The sequence below is a fragment of the Atheta coriaria genome, unplaced genomic scaffold, assembly GCF_025399875.1.
Source record: "Atheta coriaria isolate IRGN ID8LTWV9N9 unplaced genomic scaffold, Caltech_Dcor_3.1 hic_scaffold_8_pilon, whole genome shotgun sequence".
NCBI classification, from domain to species: Eukaryota; Metazoa; Arthropoda; class Insecta; order Coleoptera; family Staphylinidae; genus Dalotia; species Dalotia coriaria.
Window position 1 is genome coordinate 6,167,734 of NW_027045450.1, and position 16,022 is coordinate 6,183,755.

General features: G+C 37.2%; 2 protein-coding genes and 1 long non-coding RNA gene across 3 annotated transcripts in view; 2 read left to right on the plus strand and 1 right to left on the minus strand.

Moving 5' to 3' along the window:
- LOC135797793 (cell adhesion molecule Dscam1-like) overlaps positions 1–3,057 on the plus strand; it is a 48,834-nt gene extending 45,777 nt beyond the window's left edge. The window contains exons 18-24 of the mRNA XM_065310314.1: positions 947–1,420; positions 1,489–1,642; positions 1,701–2,032; positions 2,091–2,243; positions 2,301–2,439; positions 2,549–2,710; positions 2,838–3,057. Coding sequence (XP_065166386.1) covers positions 947–1,420; positions 1,489–1,642; positions 1,701–2,032; positions 2,091–2,243; positions 2,301–2,439; positions 2,549–2,710; positions 2,838–2,889 — 1,466 coding nt within the window. The 3' untranslated portion in view covers positions 2,890–3,057. The remainder of the gene's footprint in view (positions 1–946; positions 1,421–1,488; positions 1,643–1,700; positions 2,033–2,090; positions 2,244–2,300; positions 2,440–2,548; positions 2,711–2,837) is intronic.
- Positions 1–16,022, minus strand: part of LOC135797798 (uncharacterized) — an 81,579-nt gene that overhangs the window by 35,598 nt on the left and 29,959 nt on the right. The window contains exon 3 of the long non-coding RNA XR_010549629.1: positions 12,120–12,166. This is a non-coding gene — a long non-coding RNA (uncharacterized lncRNA). The remainder of the gene's footprint in view (positions 1–12,119; positions 12,167–16,022) is intronic.
- Positions 4,505–16,022, plus strand: part of LOC135797794 (uncharacterized) — a 37,761-nt gene continuing 26,243 nt past the window's right edge. The window contains 1 exon segment of the mRNA XM_065310315.1: positions 4,505–4,850. Coding sequence (XP_065166387.1) covers positions 4,799–4,850 — 52 coding nt within the window. The 5' untranslated portion in view covers positions 4,505–4,798.

Consider the following 16,022-nt stretch of genomic DNA (forward strand, 5'->3'; position numbering starts at 1 on the left):
ATGTTTTGTTGTTTTGTTGATGGGTTTGAAGCGGTGAACATGGAATGCGCGTATTCACGCACACGCTAAGTTTGGAGCGCCTGGGCAGAGGGGTTCGTTGCTGGTCGAAATTCCAGCGAGCCACAGCACCGTGCAACAATGTGCTGCGGCGCAACCGCGTACGCTAACGAAATCAGCTGGAAATGTACAATCGTTACAAAATCGACGCAAAAAATACGGCACACGCGCCTGGAATGCATAACGACTAAATGCTCTACTCTACTGCCTCAATTTCATCATTGGAAATCAGTCTACCTCGTACAAAGCTAATTGTAAATTGATAAAAAAAACTTTATTGCGTGGAAATTGGGGGTAGTTACAGGATTTTCCACTAAAACACAATAAAAGAAGAGACATTTTCATTGAAAAACGTTTTTATACTTTGAAAATAGCTAAATTTCTAGTTTAGGGGTTGCTCCCAACCCCTTCCTGTCAATATTAAACAGAAAATTACCTCAAATATTATAAAGCCAATCTTTATCTACTAAAAATCGAAAAGAAAACTAAGATTCCTCAAACGGTTTAGTAAATATAGTCAAATTTCATTGAAAAACCTTTTTATATCTTGAAAATATCTAAATTTTAACTTTAAGGGTTGCTCCCAACCCCTTCCTGTCAAAATCAAACAAAATAAATCCATAAACATAATGAAACACATATTTATCTACCAAAACCAAAAAGAAAACACTTTTTATACCGTAAAAATATCAAAATGTTAACTTTAAGGGTTGCTCCCAACCCCTTCCTATCAACATTAAACAAAACTAATCCCCAAATATAATAAACAAAACCCTAATATACCAAAAATCGAAAAGAAAACTAAAATTCATCGAACAGTTCAGTAAATACACTCAATTTTCTAAAACAAATACAACCTCTTTTTACCAAACATTTCCTGTTGAACTAGGCTATACCCTCTTCTCTAAGATGTACACAAACGACTGGACGTCCAACGAAATCTCGCCGGAACACAACGTCTACACTTACGACGACATGCGCTGCGGAAGCGTCTACCACATCTACGTGCTAGCCCACAATCGAGTGGGGAATGGTTCACCTAGTCCTATCCTAACAGTAAGCACCAAAGGTGGCCCTCCCCAACTGCCCAAAGAAAAGGAGTTCCTCGTCGCAAACGCAACAGCCCTTCAATTAAATCTATACAACTGGCCCAATGGCGGATGCGTCATTTCGCAATTTTCTATATCATACAAAGCATTACTAGAGGATAAATGGACATTGGTCTCGAATAGCGCTTCAGGGGAGAATCTCATCATACACAATCTTGAACCGGCAACTTGGTATCAGTTACGGATCACTGCCCAGAATGATGCTGGGAAGGCGGATGGGTTCTTTAATATAGCTACAACCACTTTATCAGGAGGTAATTTTTAGTTAAATTAAATTCTTAGGAGATAAATATAAATTAATGTGATGATGATTTACGAGCAGAACATATCCCACCACCTCCAAGTCTAAGTAAAGCGGAAGTAACACCAGGGGGAGCTTTCTATAAGGAAACCTATTTCATTATACCTGTTGTTGTAATAGGATTGATTTTAACTTGTGTTGGATTACTATGGTTCAAAATGTTTAGCAATAGAAGGTATACCATCAATTTTGGTACACCTTCAATTGTTCTACTTTAAAACCATTTTTGTTAGATTGGAGGTTGAAAATCGTCCCAGTGAAGAACAACTTGCAGAAAAAACCGCCAGTGAAAAGGAAAACCGTAGAAATATGAAACAACAGGTTTACACTTCATCTCCCATGAAGTGTGATAAACAATTGAGAGATGATGCTTCCGGGATGTACGAAATCAGCCCATATGCAACTTTTAGTGTCACAGGGAATAACAGAGCTGTCACCACTTCCTCCTTGGACTACACCATGCAATTTAAGACTTTTGGACACATCGAAGAAGTTGAAAACTACCCGAAAATGCGAAGTGGGAAGCATAGCTGGCATAAATCACAACGATACTACAATAATGAAGGTAAGTATTAAAAGGTGATACAATTGGTCCAAAAATATGTGTTGAGGGTTTTCCACAGCGGCTACAGTATCACATGAAAACCGTATGAGATGCGCACGTGCCCTAACCAGAGGTGATTCCGAATCGGACGACACGAGTGGATCCCCATGCGCGGAGTTCCCCGGCGGGTCCAACTACAGGGTACCGGTAAAGGCGGCAACGCCTCGTGCCGGTGAGCTCCCCCCGTCACGGCCAGGATACACAGGTTACGAAACCTTGCTCGTTGCAGATCTCTTCCGGCGCGACTCGAGCACCGAATCCAACGATATCTCACCACCTCCGGAAAGACGCCTCACCCCGCGGCACGTTGGAGGTGGGATGCAACAACCGCAAGGGCGGAAACACCATCGACCTACGAGCACCAGCAGGTAGCCAAGGTACCTTTGGTTTCCTTTAGAAAAAACAACCCAGACTTAATCACATCCTGAAAATTCCTTCAGAGTCCTGTAAAAGTCTGTAATTGATTCTGGTTTACAGCGGTGAGGAAGAGATCGAAAGGATATTAAGCGAAGGCGCTGCCAATTTCAGCCTTCAACCCCCGATGAGGTTCTCAGATAGTCGCGAGCTGTCCGAGGCGGAGTGCGATCGCGATGTCAAGATGGCGAAGCTGCCCGCCGAGCTCGCCACCATGCTGGCCAGGTAGTAAGCCCCCAAAAACCTCTTAGGAAAAAGCCTAGTTTGCTCACCCCGATCATGCACCCACCCACATCACGACGCACACCTGCAGACATCGTGTGTTCAACATATTCGCATTTGCGCGTTTCAGATATCAGGAGCGCAAAGAGCAGGAACACAGAGAATTCTCGATTAACGTGTAAGCCGAAAAGACTGACTGGCAGCCAAATATTCGTGTGTCAAAACACATTACACGTAAACACACATACAAATAAATACACTCTACAGATACGATTATAATCATCATTATTATATTACGTATTATATTAATATTATATACATGGATCTTTAATAAATACGTTCTGTTTGTATTTCGTGTTTGTGTGTGTGTGCTTCCCAGAAATTCCGACGAAATAGATTTTCTGATTGTTGCGAAACGGAAATTGCGGAAAATCTTGATTTTTACGCTTGGACGGTGTACAAGTGAAGCAATAAAAAATGAATAATTTTTTACTCAAGGTAAGGAAGCGTCAGTCAGGCAGAATAGTCGAGTTGAAATTACAAAATTTACAAGTTTGATCTGCAGTTAAAAAAATTGCTAATTTAGCAAATTATAAAAAAATACAAAGTACACAATCTTTAGGAGTTGTTCTAAAGTATTTCCCAAAGTGATAAACAATTAAAAATTTGGTTGATAATAAAACAATTATCTGGCTATCATAATTTGGAAAGAAAACTAAAATCGGATGACTAGTATAGGAAATATTTTAAATTTAAAAACTTGTTTAATTTGAAATTTCCAAAATTGTAAAAAAACTTAGGATTTTGGAATGCAATTTAAAGTGATTTAAAGTCATTTTAAAAGCTGAAATTTAACAACAAATAAAAGAAGGATTATTCCTCTTTAACGGCCTGTAAATAATAAAAACAAATTTTATTATATACTGGGTGTTTCGCAAAATTTATAAAAATTTTCAATACTTTTTTAAACAGTTGCTCAGAAATATTTCTAGTGTTTAAAAATATAAATAAATCTATACAAACTGTATAAAAACTTTTAATCTTCTAACAATAAAAAATTATAATGATTGAATAAAAACTTTGGGAGATACAAGCAATTTTCAAAATTTAATCCGGATTTCTTTTATCCATGTGATTATAAAATGTAAAATCATGCTTAGATCCAGATCAATGATGAAATATTGACCCGAGTGCCAAGGATGTTGTTCAGTTCGCTCACGCTCGTAAATCAATTTCGTTTTCTTTCGCATTGCGTGGCCAAAGACTTACTAGTTAATAATAATTTGGTAGCATTTGCGTAACGCCGACCGTGAGGACGATACACGAAAGTCTTCGACAACAATAGGCGATAATTTATTAGCGCACGCCAGATGCAAAACGTGAGGTCGCTCAGGTAGGTTTATTTTTATGTAATTGCTTTCAAATCTAGGTTTTTGTCATTTTTGACTTAAGCCAGGTTGCTAAGTCAAAATTTGTTAGCAGGCGCTAAAATTAATTTGCGATTAGAAAGGAAGGAAGCAAGCATGAGCAGCACAACACATGAAGGCGTTGGTCGGCGTTTTATGTAAGTGGTCTGTGAGTGACTTAAGTCCGAGCTGCAACCTTTGCACAACTGCGACCAGTGTTTTAGGGAGAAAGACCGCCGACCAAGGTCTCGAAGTGAATGCAAAACTCTCCAACTCAAAGTGTGAACTAGACTTAAGTCTTATGCGACTCATAGACCTCTGGTGGGGAAAAACCGCGCGCAGCAAAAGTCTTCGGTGAGACTTTGCGCCTAGCTCCCGCCATATCGCCACACCACGACGACGTCGTCGCCTGCGAAAGGCGCACGTTTCACTTAAGAACCACTTTTGAAGAAACCGCCGACCCAGTCAGCGCGAGCCGCACGAGTCCGCGACATCGCAACGCGCACCGCAGAACGCGCGTTCACCGCAGTCACATTTGGGGAGAATTTTCATGTTCCGCGACCGCTTGATGGGGAAGTGCTTCTAGCTCCTGCGTGTGACCCAAAAAAAAACCAACCCGATTTTCTCGCCACGACTTGGATTAATTCTACTAATTCCGAAAGATTCGCGCGCAACACTCTTCATCATGTTGGTGGTGACTACTCGTGGCACATTTGTGCTCTTGGTGGCAGTTCTCGGTAAGTACCTACCCCAAAACACACACATGAAGAAAACTTAAGTAAGCTGCGCATGCGCAGTGCGCTGGAAAAGTATTCCGCACACTTTCGGAACACACAGAACATGGCACGTGAAACGTGAAACTCTGATGCGCGTGTTTGTTTATTTAGACTTAGACTTTCAATCGCAATCGTAACTTATTGTGGTGCTGCGGTGGTTTCGTTTCACTTACGCGCGCGCGCACTCTTTAATCAGAGCATGCACAATTACCAAACCGCCGGCGCGCATATTAAACAGCCGAAAATGCGCGCCGAGGAGAGTGAAACCATTAGAAACCTATTTAATTCATACTTACACCAAACCGGAAATTCCGGTTTGTGCCTGAATAAATATTGAATATTTTTACATATCAACAAAATGCGCGAAATTTGCACTTAACTTACATTAAATCACTCTACTAAGTAGTCTTAAGTCGTTGCAGCAAAAGTAGAAAGCAAGGACAATCGATGAGTGTGAAACGCAAAAAATATCTTGATCGCCATATGCCAAGGCCGCTGGCATCCTCCGGCAGCAGAAAAAAATCATCATCAATACCTACACTTAATAAATTCGAGATCGCATTTTTGGATCATCAGGAAATTAGTGCATTTATTCGGTGGCATCTTATGTTTTATGCCTACAATAAACATTTAACGAGCACGATTCGCTGATCAATATTGACTTTCGATTGACCATGAATATCCAATACCGTCCGTGACATTTACAGAAGCGACAGCGGCGCGAGCCACAAATTATTAACTTAATTACAGTTTACGTTTGTGAATGATGTTAGGAACGCACCCAATTTATTATTATTAAACTTCACGGGTGCGAAATCCGGTTCATTGAATTCATGACTTAACTTAAGTAAATTACTTAATTCATAATGGAAGTTCATTTGCACGGAAGTGATAATATTATGAACGGAATGCAGATTCCTGCCAATCCTAACTATTCTAACCTCAATTCAATACCCACATGAATCGAAGGGCGACGTGTATATTAACATAAACATACGTGAATAAAATTAACATACAATCACTGCTTGCAATGTGTCAAAGTCGTAAATCATCACTAAATGCAACTAAAACATAGTCAGCTGTAGAAATCTAATGTTACTGCAAGGTCGTTGGTAAAAATCTTAAGTCACCAATTTTAAGTTTTCGATTCGATGATTTTGTGTCACAATTTGGAAGGAAATGCAGTTATATTTTGTTATATCATCGATATAATTTGATGGAAACATCTGTAACATTTCGCAATAACAATTGTGCAATAATTATAACCTCTGTAATATTTGCAAGAATAAATAATATACAATTTTTTTCAAATAACATGAGAACAAAAAATGAAAGAAACCAGAAATTGTGCAGCACGAATGCAACAAAAATTAAAATGAATTAAAATGAATGCAAGGTGAACAAGTTGCAGAATAAATATTAATATTATTATTAATAATAATAATAATAAGTAAAAATAAAATGGAAATTTTATTTAATCGCGGACATTTTGAATATGTTGAAATATTCCCAGCGTCTTCAATATTTATCGTCTTGATTGTTTCAAGTTAAGTTAACTTAAGTTAAGTAACTTTAATGACGGCGATGAAGCGCACGAAACAAAACTAAATAAAGTGCGAAATGCGAAATACATAGACGAAACGAAATAAATAATTATCCCAAGAAGAAGATTCTCATGCTTACGCTCGGATGACGGCGGTGATGAAATCCCTGAGTTATATTATAGGTTATGTTGATGTTGATGTTGACACATGAAGTGTTACGGTTGCCTACGGCTGAATTAGAACCAAACTACCAAATTACGTACGCATTTAAACTCGACTAGACTCAGCCTCGCAAAAGTAATTAAGAAATTATTTAATAACTTACATAACCTACATCTTAAAAAACATATATTTCTAATCAGTTTAATTCCAATTGACGTTAATTCGACGTGTGGGTGAATTAAATTAATTCGCAACTGAATTTAACGGGTTTAATAGTACGCTTTTACTTTTCTGTGTCTGTGTTTGTGCATGGACACAGAGCGCGGCCTGAAAAAATAAAGTGAATTTAATTGAATGCACGAATTCGGATCATTCGGATTATTCTGTCGAATTGCGTCAGCGCGGGTAATATAAAACCACATATATGGAACAAAAAGGCGAGTAAGTGCATTCGAGCGTGTACGCGCGTGCGCGACTTCCGGGTTGTGGAGATATATTTGGATGGTGGTGGTGGTGGAGGTTTGCCTTCGAAGGAAAACCGGCGTCAACAAAGCAGAACACAAATCGACCGAATTCGAGACCGGTAATTAAACTAAAACTCGTTTCAAATCAGTGGGGTTTTAATTCGATTGCGGTTAGAAAGAAAACTAGGTATTTGGATTATTTTTTTAGGTTAAATCAGATTAGACTAGAATTTACTCTCATCTCAATACAATATAAAAAATTTTTTCTTCTAAAATTTAAAATTATTTGAGTAATTACTCGATTGCCACACAAATTTTCCACTTACGTTGCAACAAATGCTGCATGCGAGTAAAATCTCCTTCGTGATGAGCCGTCACCGCCAGCGTGCACACACCGTTAGGCGACGTCTCACTTAATTACAGGATTACGGCGCTAATTAAAATCGAATCATCGGCGATTGCGCACCACATTGCACCGCAGCGCATCAACCAACACCTAACCTAGACGCGTCGCCGGCGGGCACAAGTTTACGACGCGAGAAAAACACTCCTAATGAATCATAACCTCAACACTGCAGCGTGCGTTGCGCAAGTGATGCGCAACACAACGCAAACACATAATCAACGTGTGATACTTGGGCAATAAATATAAACGTCGCATGTAACCATTGTTGTCATAACGGTGCATTTAATTCAATTTGCTAATAGATGGCGCACAGATATAACCTCAAGTCAACTCTACTAAGTAGTGCACCCACCTGAAATCGTAAACCTCGCTCAACTTTACGACGGCGTTATTATGTGCAGCGAGTAAAGTAAAGTCGATAAAACCCCGAGCTGAAAAAAATTAATTGATAAAATTTACGAGCGATTTCGTTCGGATATCTTTCTCCGCGAATAAATAAAATGGTGCGCGGTAAACTAGTTTTTTTTTCTAAACCAGTGTATGACATAAGAGTGCGTTCAAGCGTTCATAGCTCAACATATAAAATGTCCCAAGAGTTACAAACAAAAATCAAAAAGTAAACAAAATAAAAATTTAATTTTACGATGAAAAAACACTCTGTATGTTTAATATTGATGAATAAAAATAAAATCAATATTTCACGATAAAATTCATGCTCTAAATTTATATAACTTGATATTTTATAACAACTAGTTTTTGTGTGTTTTGAATTTTGGTCGATTATGCTAATGAAAGGTGCGGTTTGAGTTATTGTTGCTAACAATAACAACAAAAAAAAACGAAATTTATTAAATCTGTATCAGAATTCACATCAGAGTTCAAAATCCGGCAAAAACCGACAAGGTCGTTTAGTAAACCCGAAAAAAAACATTTTAACAACATAAACACACGAAAAATAATATTTTAACAATTTTTTAACACTACAATGATTAATTTCCAAAAATTAAAATTAAAACTCTAACGGTAAAAAGCAAAGCACGCACATTAAACTTTACGGTTAAATTTCGTCGCTGAAAGTGAAGTTTAAATTATTCGAATTTTGACTGACGGTAATTATGCTTGTGTAATTACCAGACGGCGTTCAATGATGAACATTAATGCCATGCTCAAATACACAGTACTTATTTACTAAACATTCAACAAACACGAACGCGTAAAAATTCTGTCTGTTGATGAAATAGACTAATAATAATCAAAAAGCGGGTGCGCGCGCATACACGCACGCAATTTCAGTTGCCTAGCACGCCTAATTGCGCGCCTTATGTAACCGGCAACGCATTGTTGCGACTGCGTTGTCTGCGTTTGCTTTGTGTTTAGCACGCTTTAATTGTTGCTTTTTTTCTGGTTTCTGCCGTCTTCTTCGGCGTGCACTTGCAACGCTGAGCAGGTGGAATTCGTCTCTTGTGTAGGTAGGCTAGACCAAACATCGTTGTTGTTGTTGTTAATTCGTCATTCAATCGGGAACAACGAACGCGAATCGCTTTCTATTTTCCGCGAGCTACTCGAGCATCATCTTCAAGCGCATTGAATGTCGAAACGTAATCAAACACACCGATAAATTTATTTGATTTGAGGTTAAATCTTATAGGTTAGAATGAAATAACCTAGCATAACCTGGCAATTATCAAAGTGCTAAGTGTGGCGAGTATGTTTTACGCCACAATTTAATTATTTACACCTTAATTTTAAGCAAATCTTCGCGAATTCTTACAAAACATTAGAGGTTTAATGCCTCTCGACGCGAAATAATAAGTTTCTCATCGTGAATTTCACATTGCACAATCATGCGCGCCGAATGCAAATGCCATTACACTCCAATTGCGATTACGATGATTATTACATCTGGCGTTATCGTCAGACGCAAAGAATTTGTTTAAATTTGTTTTTTTTACCTCATGAAAAATCGACTTGAACTTTGACTGATGATCCTAGTGTACAGCTAGGTTCACAGTCTCCTAGTGAAAGTGATGCATGACGAACCAGAAGAACAACGACTACGACTACGAAAAAAAACTAACTAGAAGATGAATAAAAATAGCTGCTTCCTATGTTATGGAAAAATATGCTTGGCGCAGAGTCGTGATCTCGTGCTTCTCGTTTCGCATCAGATAAACAACAAGCCCTGGCGAAATATTTTAATACGCAGAGGAGATTTCAATCTGATGCTGTTTTCTCGTTGATTACGAAATGTGCATAAGTACATAAATACTCAAAGGAAAACATTTAGAAAAACAAAGGAGCTCCGCCCATTTTTATACTGCGCATGATTGAGCAAAACCAATCGCTGTAGAGTAAAAAAGGCGGAGCTAATTTAACACTTTCTTGGTTTTCTCGCGCAGAAGAAAACGAAATTAAAAATAAAATCGAAGTTAACCGCAGAAAAACGTTCGCTTATTAAAAATGGAATAATAACCTAATGGTTTAATGAAATAATGCTCTAATTAAATAATAATGCGCCGAACGTTTTCGCTCGTAAAATTTAATTGTAATTTTCGCTCGATTACAAAAACTACAGCAAAAGTGTAGAAAAATATTGCAATAGTTGCACAAATTGTTATGATATGCAAATATACGCGCGCTAATTGGCACCTCGCAATTGGGAAATAATTGCCAGCGCTGCAAAACGAACATAATTAACGCTTAATTCGGTTAATTCTTCAATTTTAACCGAGAAAAAAGTGAAAAATCGCGCACGCACCTAATACCCCAGCAGGCCAAAGCCTGGAAGCCCATATTAAGTCATAGAAATATAATTATACAGTGTGTTTAACCTGTAAATATTACTTTTCTTTCATGCGGCGCGAAAAAATCCAATACGGAAAACACTTCGTGTCGATATACGTCTTGTACTACTAATCGTAAACTGGTTGCAACCATTTACGAGCTAAGCGCACATTGATAGCTATCGTCTGGCCGAGCTGTGAGCAATTAAGAAAACTAGGTTTTTGCCGGTCGTGCTCGCCCCAAGCCGCAAAACAATTTTAAACAATTGCGAATCGAATTGAATCGAAAACGCAGATGTCGCAATCATCGCAACGCGCCGCGGTCGAAATGAAAAATGCAAAACACACCGCCGCGACAAAAAGGCAGGCAGCACACGCGCAGACAGAGCGCTGCGCTGGATATAATAAAGTCGCTAATTAGTTTGCGCATTCCGCAATTTCATTTCGCAGTGACAAACGCGGCGCTAGCGAGAATTGGACTTTCACTAGTTCGGACCAAAACGGTGATTTGGAAAAAATGCACTAACAAACAAACAAATGAACGAATCTAATATCACAGGCGAAGTAGACTATTGAATAGACGCAACAATGAAAGTCGGTTGACATTTATTTGCGTTTTGGCGGTGACTTTTACTTTTGTTTCGGTCATTAAAATAAAAGAGTGATAATTTGCGAAAAACTATTAAACCAAAACGAAATTTCAGTAAAAATTATTTTAGTAAAATGTAAAAAAATTGTTTTCATTCTTAAAATGTGATAATTTATGAAATTAAAGTTCAGAGCTCCGCCTACTCTATACTGCGCATGTCAGAGAATGACCAATCAGTGTATGGCAAGTTGACAGAACAAAACTAACCTTATTTTCGCTAAAACTTAAAAAATAATAAATTACACTTGTTTTAATGAGTAAAAAAGTATTTTTTGGGAAAAAATGAATCAAGAGCTCCGCCTACTGCATTCTGCGCATGTCAGACTAAAGTAAAATAGCTTAAGATAAAGGGGTGGAGCAAATTTACCAAAATTTCATGTAAAATATAAGAAAAAATATTTTTTGATTGTGGGCGAAGAAATCAATTTTCTCTCTCAATAACTCTCAAAATCCACGAAATTTACGAGCATGCATTATGCTAATTTCTTGTAATTCGAAATTGAACATTAAGCGAGAGTAAACAACGAACAAAAACGCAGGCGCGCATGACGGGCATTACTCAATAGGTCAATGCAGAAACGAGGCATAATCGACCTGCTTACCCACCAAGTGAAGATGAAGATGAAGACTAGATAGACCCGCGGTACTCGTGCAAGCAAATATCCGGACAAACGTCGTCCTCCACAAAACCAAAGAGATGAAGAAAATCCCGAAAGCAAATCCAAATCAGAATCACACTCACGATTCCAACTCTTTTTACATAACCAACAATCTAGGTATATCTTCTAAAATATGCGGGTAGAAAATAAAAACATGGGCAGAACCATAATGCAATGATTAATTGCGTTTTTGCTTATTAAATTAGCAAATATACGCCACGTGAAGAGCACGGGGAATCGAGTTGATGGTCGTTTACATAATTTTTCAAGCGACGAGCAAGTGCGACTCTCGTCGCTGCGACCAGCGACGTCACAAACGTGATTAAAATTACATAATGTGATGAAGCGACGAAGTACGCGCCGTCTTCGCGTCTAATAAATACCACGAGGTATTATTAACATTTATCGATTCGGCAATTATTCGCATCGCGAATGGATCAAGAAAAATACATAAAAATGCATTATGTAAGCTAAATTATGATTGATTCAAAACATAACTGACATTTCATCACAAAATTATGTATTTTATTGCTATTAATTGATAATTGTGGTTAAAAACTTACATTTTGTTGTCATAAATTCATAGATGGCGGTAGTAGACCCATATTTTCTGAAAATAAAATTTTAACATTAAAAAACTTAAATTTCATAAAATTCAGGTAATTTTAAGGCTTGTTTATACAATCACGATCGAACTATTTACTTCAGCGCATGCGTAATCGTCTTAAATTTATTCCGCGCTTAGTTTCTCATCATTGATGGGCACAGCTCCTCGTTAAAGGTCACTTTCAAAGACTCGCTTTAATTTCAATCCCATTCAGTGCAATCTTCATCTTTGGTTGATTTTTTCCACTTCTAAAGTTACTTATGTTAGTACAGATCTAACGCAAATATCTCACATTGCGCAATGCGATGCGCACATGCAATTAAGCCAGCCGGAGGGTATCACACCAAGAATGGAATGCTCACGTCATGTCACGTTGAAGATCGCGTCAGGAATTTATTAGGAACGTTGTTGATTTAGTAATTTTACAATAATTATACAATTTAAGTCGTTCGGACGCATCTAGAGTGATGAATTGCACTGGGAGCTCCGCCTACGTAAGTAGTGCGCATGCGTAAGTGTATTAGGAAATCGTAACTCAAGGGGCGGAGCATAAATCACAATATTTTAACGTTTTTGACTTTATAATGTGAAATATGAGACTGATTTATACCTCGCATGTCATTCATAATAAGATACAACCAAGCGAACGGTTGTCGCTTGGCGAAATAAATTTATTAGCCCGAATAAACGCACGTATCTACGAGTCTTGTGTCCAGTGCCCAAAGTGTGCGGAACAAACTACTGGTATGTGTGTGCTCCAGATATAATGGCCGTTCGGTTCGCTTTCACCTTTCATGAAAAGTAAGAGTCCGCATACATTAAACGGTCGCTCGTTTTAATAACCATTATGCCGGCGGCTTCTAACGTTTCTTCCGTTTTCAATATTTTATTTGTTTTTTGCCAGTCAAAACACGACAAAGCAGTAAAAACACTCACGCAGAGCTCCGCCCACTGGTCAGTACTAAAGTATGACGTTGTAATTACCCAGTGGGCGGAGCAAAATAAACTAAATTTGTGTGTATTTCGAGTAATTTCATATTTTTATAAATTTTTTCGAATTGAAATATTTACTACGCACCTGGATAATGTGATTGTGTATAGAAAACTTCCCGATTTGCATTATATTATTCCGCTGTTACGTATTCTCGCACTGGCGAGATGGCTATCGCGTGCACGACGAATAATTTAGTTCCGGACAGAATCCATTACGCGTAAAAATAACGAGCGCGTAAGTGAAATTGAAACAATTCGCGGTAATTAAACTAAACGAAATCGAAATAAACGAGGAAATGGTAATTGTTTACGGGTTACGGTTTCACGCGCTTTTAAATGATGTTTAAACAATGTTAAACACTAAAATATTTAGTGAGAAGAGTGAAATTACACTGTGGGAGCTCCGCCTATACAACTTAACCAAAAAAATTATTCTGCGCATGCGCAGAGATAAATAAACGGAGCAAAAACACAAAAATTTCAAAGAATCATAAAAAATATGAGAATAAAATGATATTTGGATGCATTTGGCAAGAATAACGAGAGTAAAATAGTGAAAATATACTGTGGGAGCTCCGCCTACATAAGTCAACTACAATTAAACACGCGGCGCATGCGCAGAGACAAGTAGGCGGAGCAAAAATACAAAAATTTCAGAAAATTATAAAATATATGAAGATTAAATAATATTGCATGCATTTGATGTGAAAAACAAGAGTAAAACAGTGAAAATATACTCTGGGAGCTCCGCCTACATAACCCAAAATAAACTAATCCCTTGACGCATGCGCAGAGACAAGTAGGCGGAGCAAAAACACAAAAATCTCATAAAAACTCCACAAATAAATATCAAAAAGCAACAAATATATAAGTTTATCATCCAAACTGGGTCCATTTGACGTGAAGAGCGAGAGTAAAGTTCTTCGGCGTGCCACTTTACGCGTGCCGCTGTCCCACATCCCACATTTCAGCGATCGCGATCATAAGCCGCCAGCACAAACTTGTTTCGCATCTGTCGTCTGCGAGTGCAGCCACACAACGCGCCTCGAGGAGCGAAATAATCGTCCCGGGAGCAATTACACTCGCAAACATTCTAAACCTCACCGACACAACCAACAACAGGTAAAACGTGAATTGCGTTTCACTCGAAAAGATTTGATAGGAAAATTTTACGCATTTTTTTTCAACAAGTTTCGAGTATAAAGTAAAATCTAGGACAGGAAGTAAGTCAGCCACATCCGATACATCGTGAAGAAATAACCGTCATTCTTGACACATACGCATTCAAGATGCGCAAAGCCATTAACCCAATAACCTTTACTAATTGCTTTATTAGCAAGTGTTTACATTTTTCAATCAAAACCAAACGGATTATATAAACACGCATTGTGTGCTGCCTATACACTCATATTTTTTCAGCGTGACATTTAAATGACAATGTGTGAATTTATCGCGCGTTGCCATATTCGGATGTTGAATGAATAAATAATTTTACATAACCTCAAAGAAGCACAACCCTTTTCAACGCTCTGCGATGTATTTATGGTTACTTTTCAATTACAGTAATTACATTGAATTATTAAAGCGCGCCCTTTCGGTGTAAAGAGCAGGCAAATAATAAATTTCGCAAGCTTTGTAGGAGCTTTCAAACGTCGATTTATTGCACGATGCGCATTGTAGGCGTTTGTAAGTTATAACCGGCGAAGATGTCATGAGACAAAAGTTGTTTGTGGAAAAATAACAAAAAGCAAACTCTGTTAACAGGTGGACGCCGCCGCCATGTCTTGTGTTTGCGGGCGAAACGCAAAGCGGACGTCGGCGAGACATTATTATTTATTCTTCTCTAGACGTGTGTACTTAACTTTAACTTATTGCTATCTACGCTTGTTTAGTTCTTCGTTCGATTCTTATTAATAGACTTTGTGTTGTTATGCCAGCGAAACAAGTTTTTGTTTTGTGAAGGTAGAGAAGAAAAAACAAGCGAATCAATTAAATACTTAAATGTTACTTGTTGTTACGGGTTTCTGTATTATCGACGCGGATTTTCATTCTTTTAAAATTAATAACAGCGTGAACAGCATTTGAAGTCTTTGTTCGTGGTTTGACATTTCGAGGATCATAAAGCAAATAAAACAATTGCGACTCATCATTGCACCATCACATTCTAGATTTCTAAAAATAATAATAATTGAATAAGTCGTTATTACAAAAAGACATAAAAATTTTAAGAGTAGTTTAAGTATTGAAAAAGTTTCCGGGTATAAAAAATAATTTAGTTTTTACTTTAATGTGGTATAACTGTGAAAAGTAATTAAATTTTGTAGTAAAGTGAAGTAATATAGTTAATACATTCTATTATTTATTATTGAAGGGGATTTAGTTAGATTTTAATTAAAAATGGCTGAGTTATAACCTGAAATAATAAAATTTATGTTGAATTAACTTTAATATTCCATAATTCAGATAGAAAAATATAAATTTGATAAAATTTTGTAAGGAAAAACGTGTTTTATAAAAAGTTTTATATTCTTGTAAAATTTTTATCTTGTTGCTATGGAATTGATAAAGATACAAGTTGTTAAATTTAAAAAATATTAAAAAACTGAATTTGAATGCTTAAATCACAAAAACTAAATAAAATTTTTCCATAAAAATTGTTTCATTATGGAAATAAACAATTTAAATATGTTTCATAGAAATTTGATTCAAATCCAATAAAAAATGGCAAAGTTATAGCTCAAAACAAATAAAAAACAAAATTAGATTTTGATCTAACATTTACATTTAAAATAAAAGATTATTAGATTGTAAAACAAACTAAGAAATTGTTGTTATTTTGTTATTGCTCATCACAATCTGATTTCTA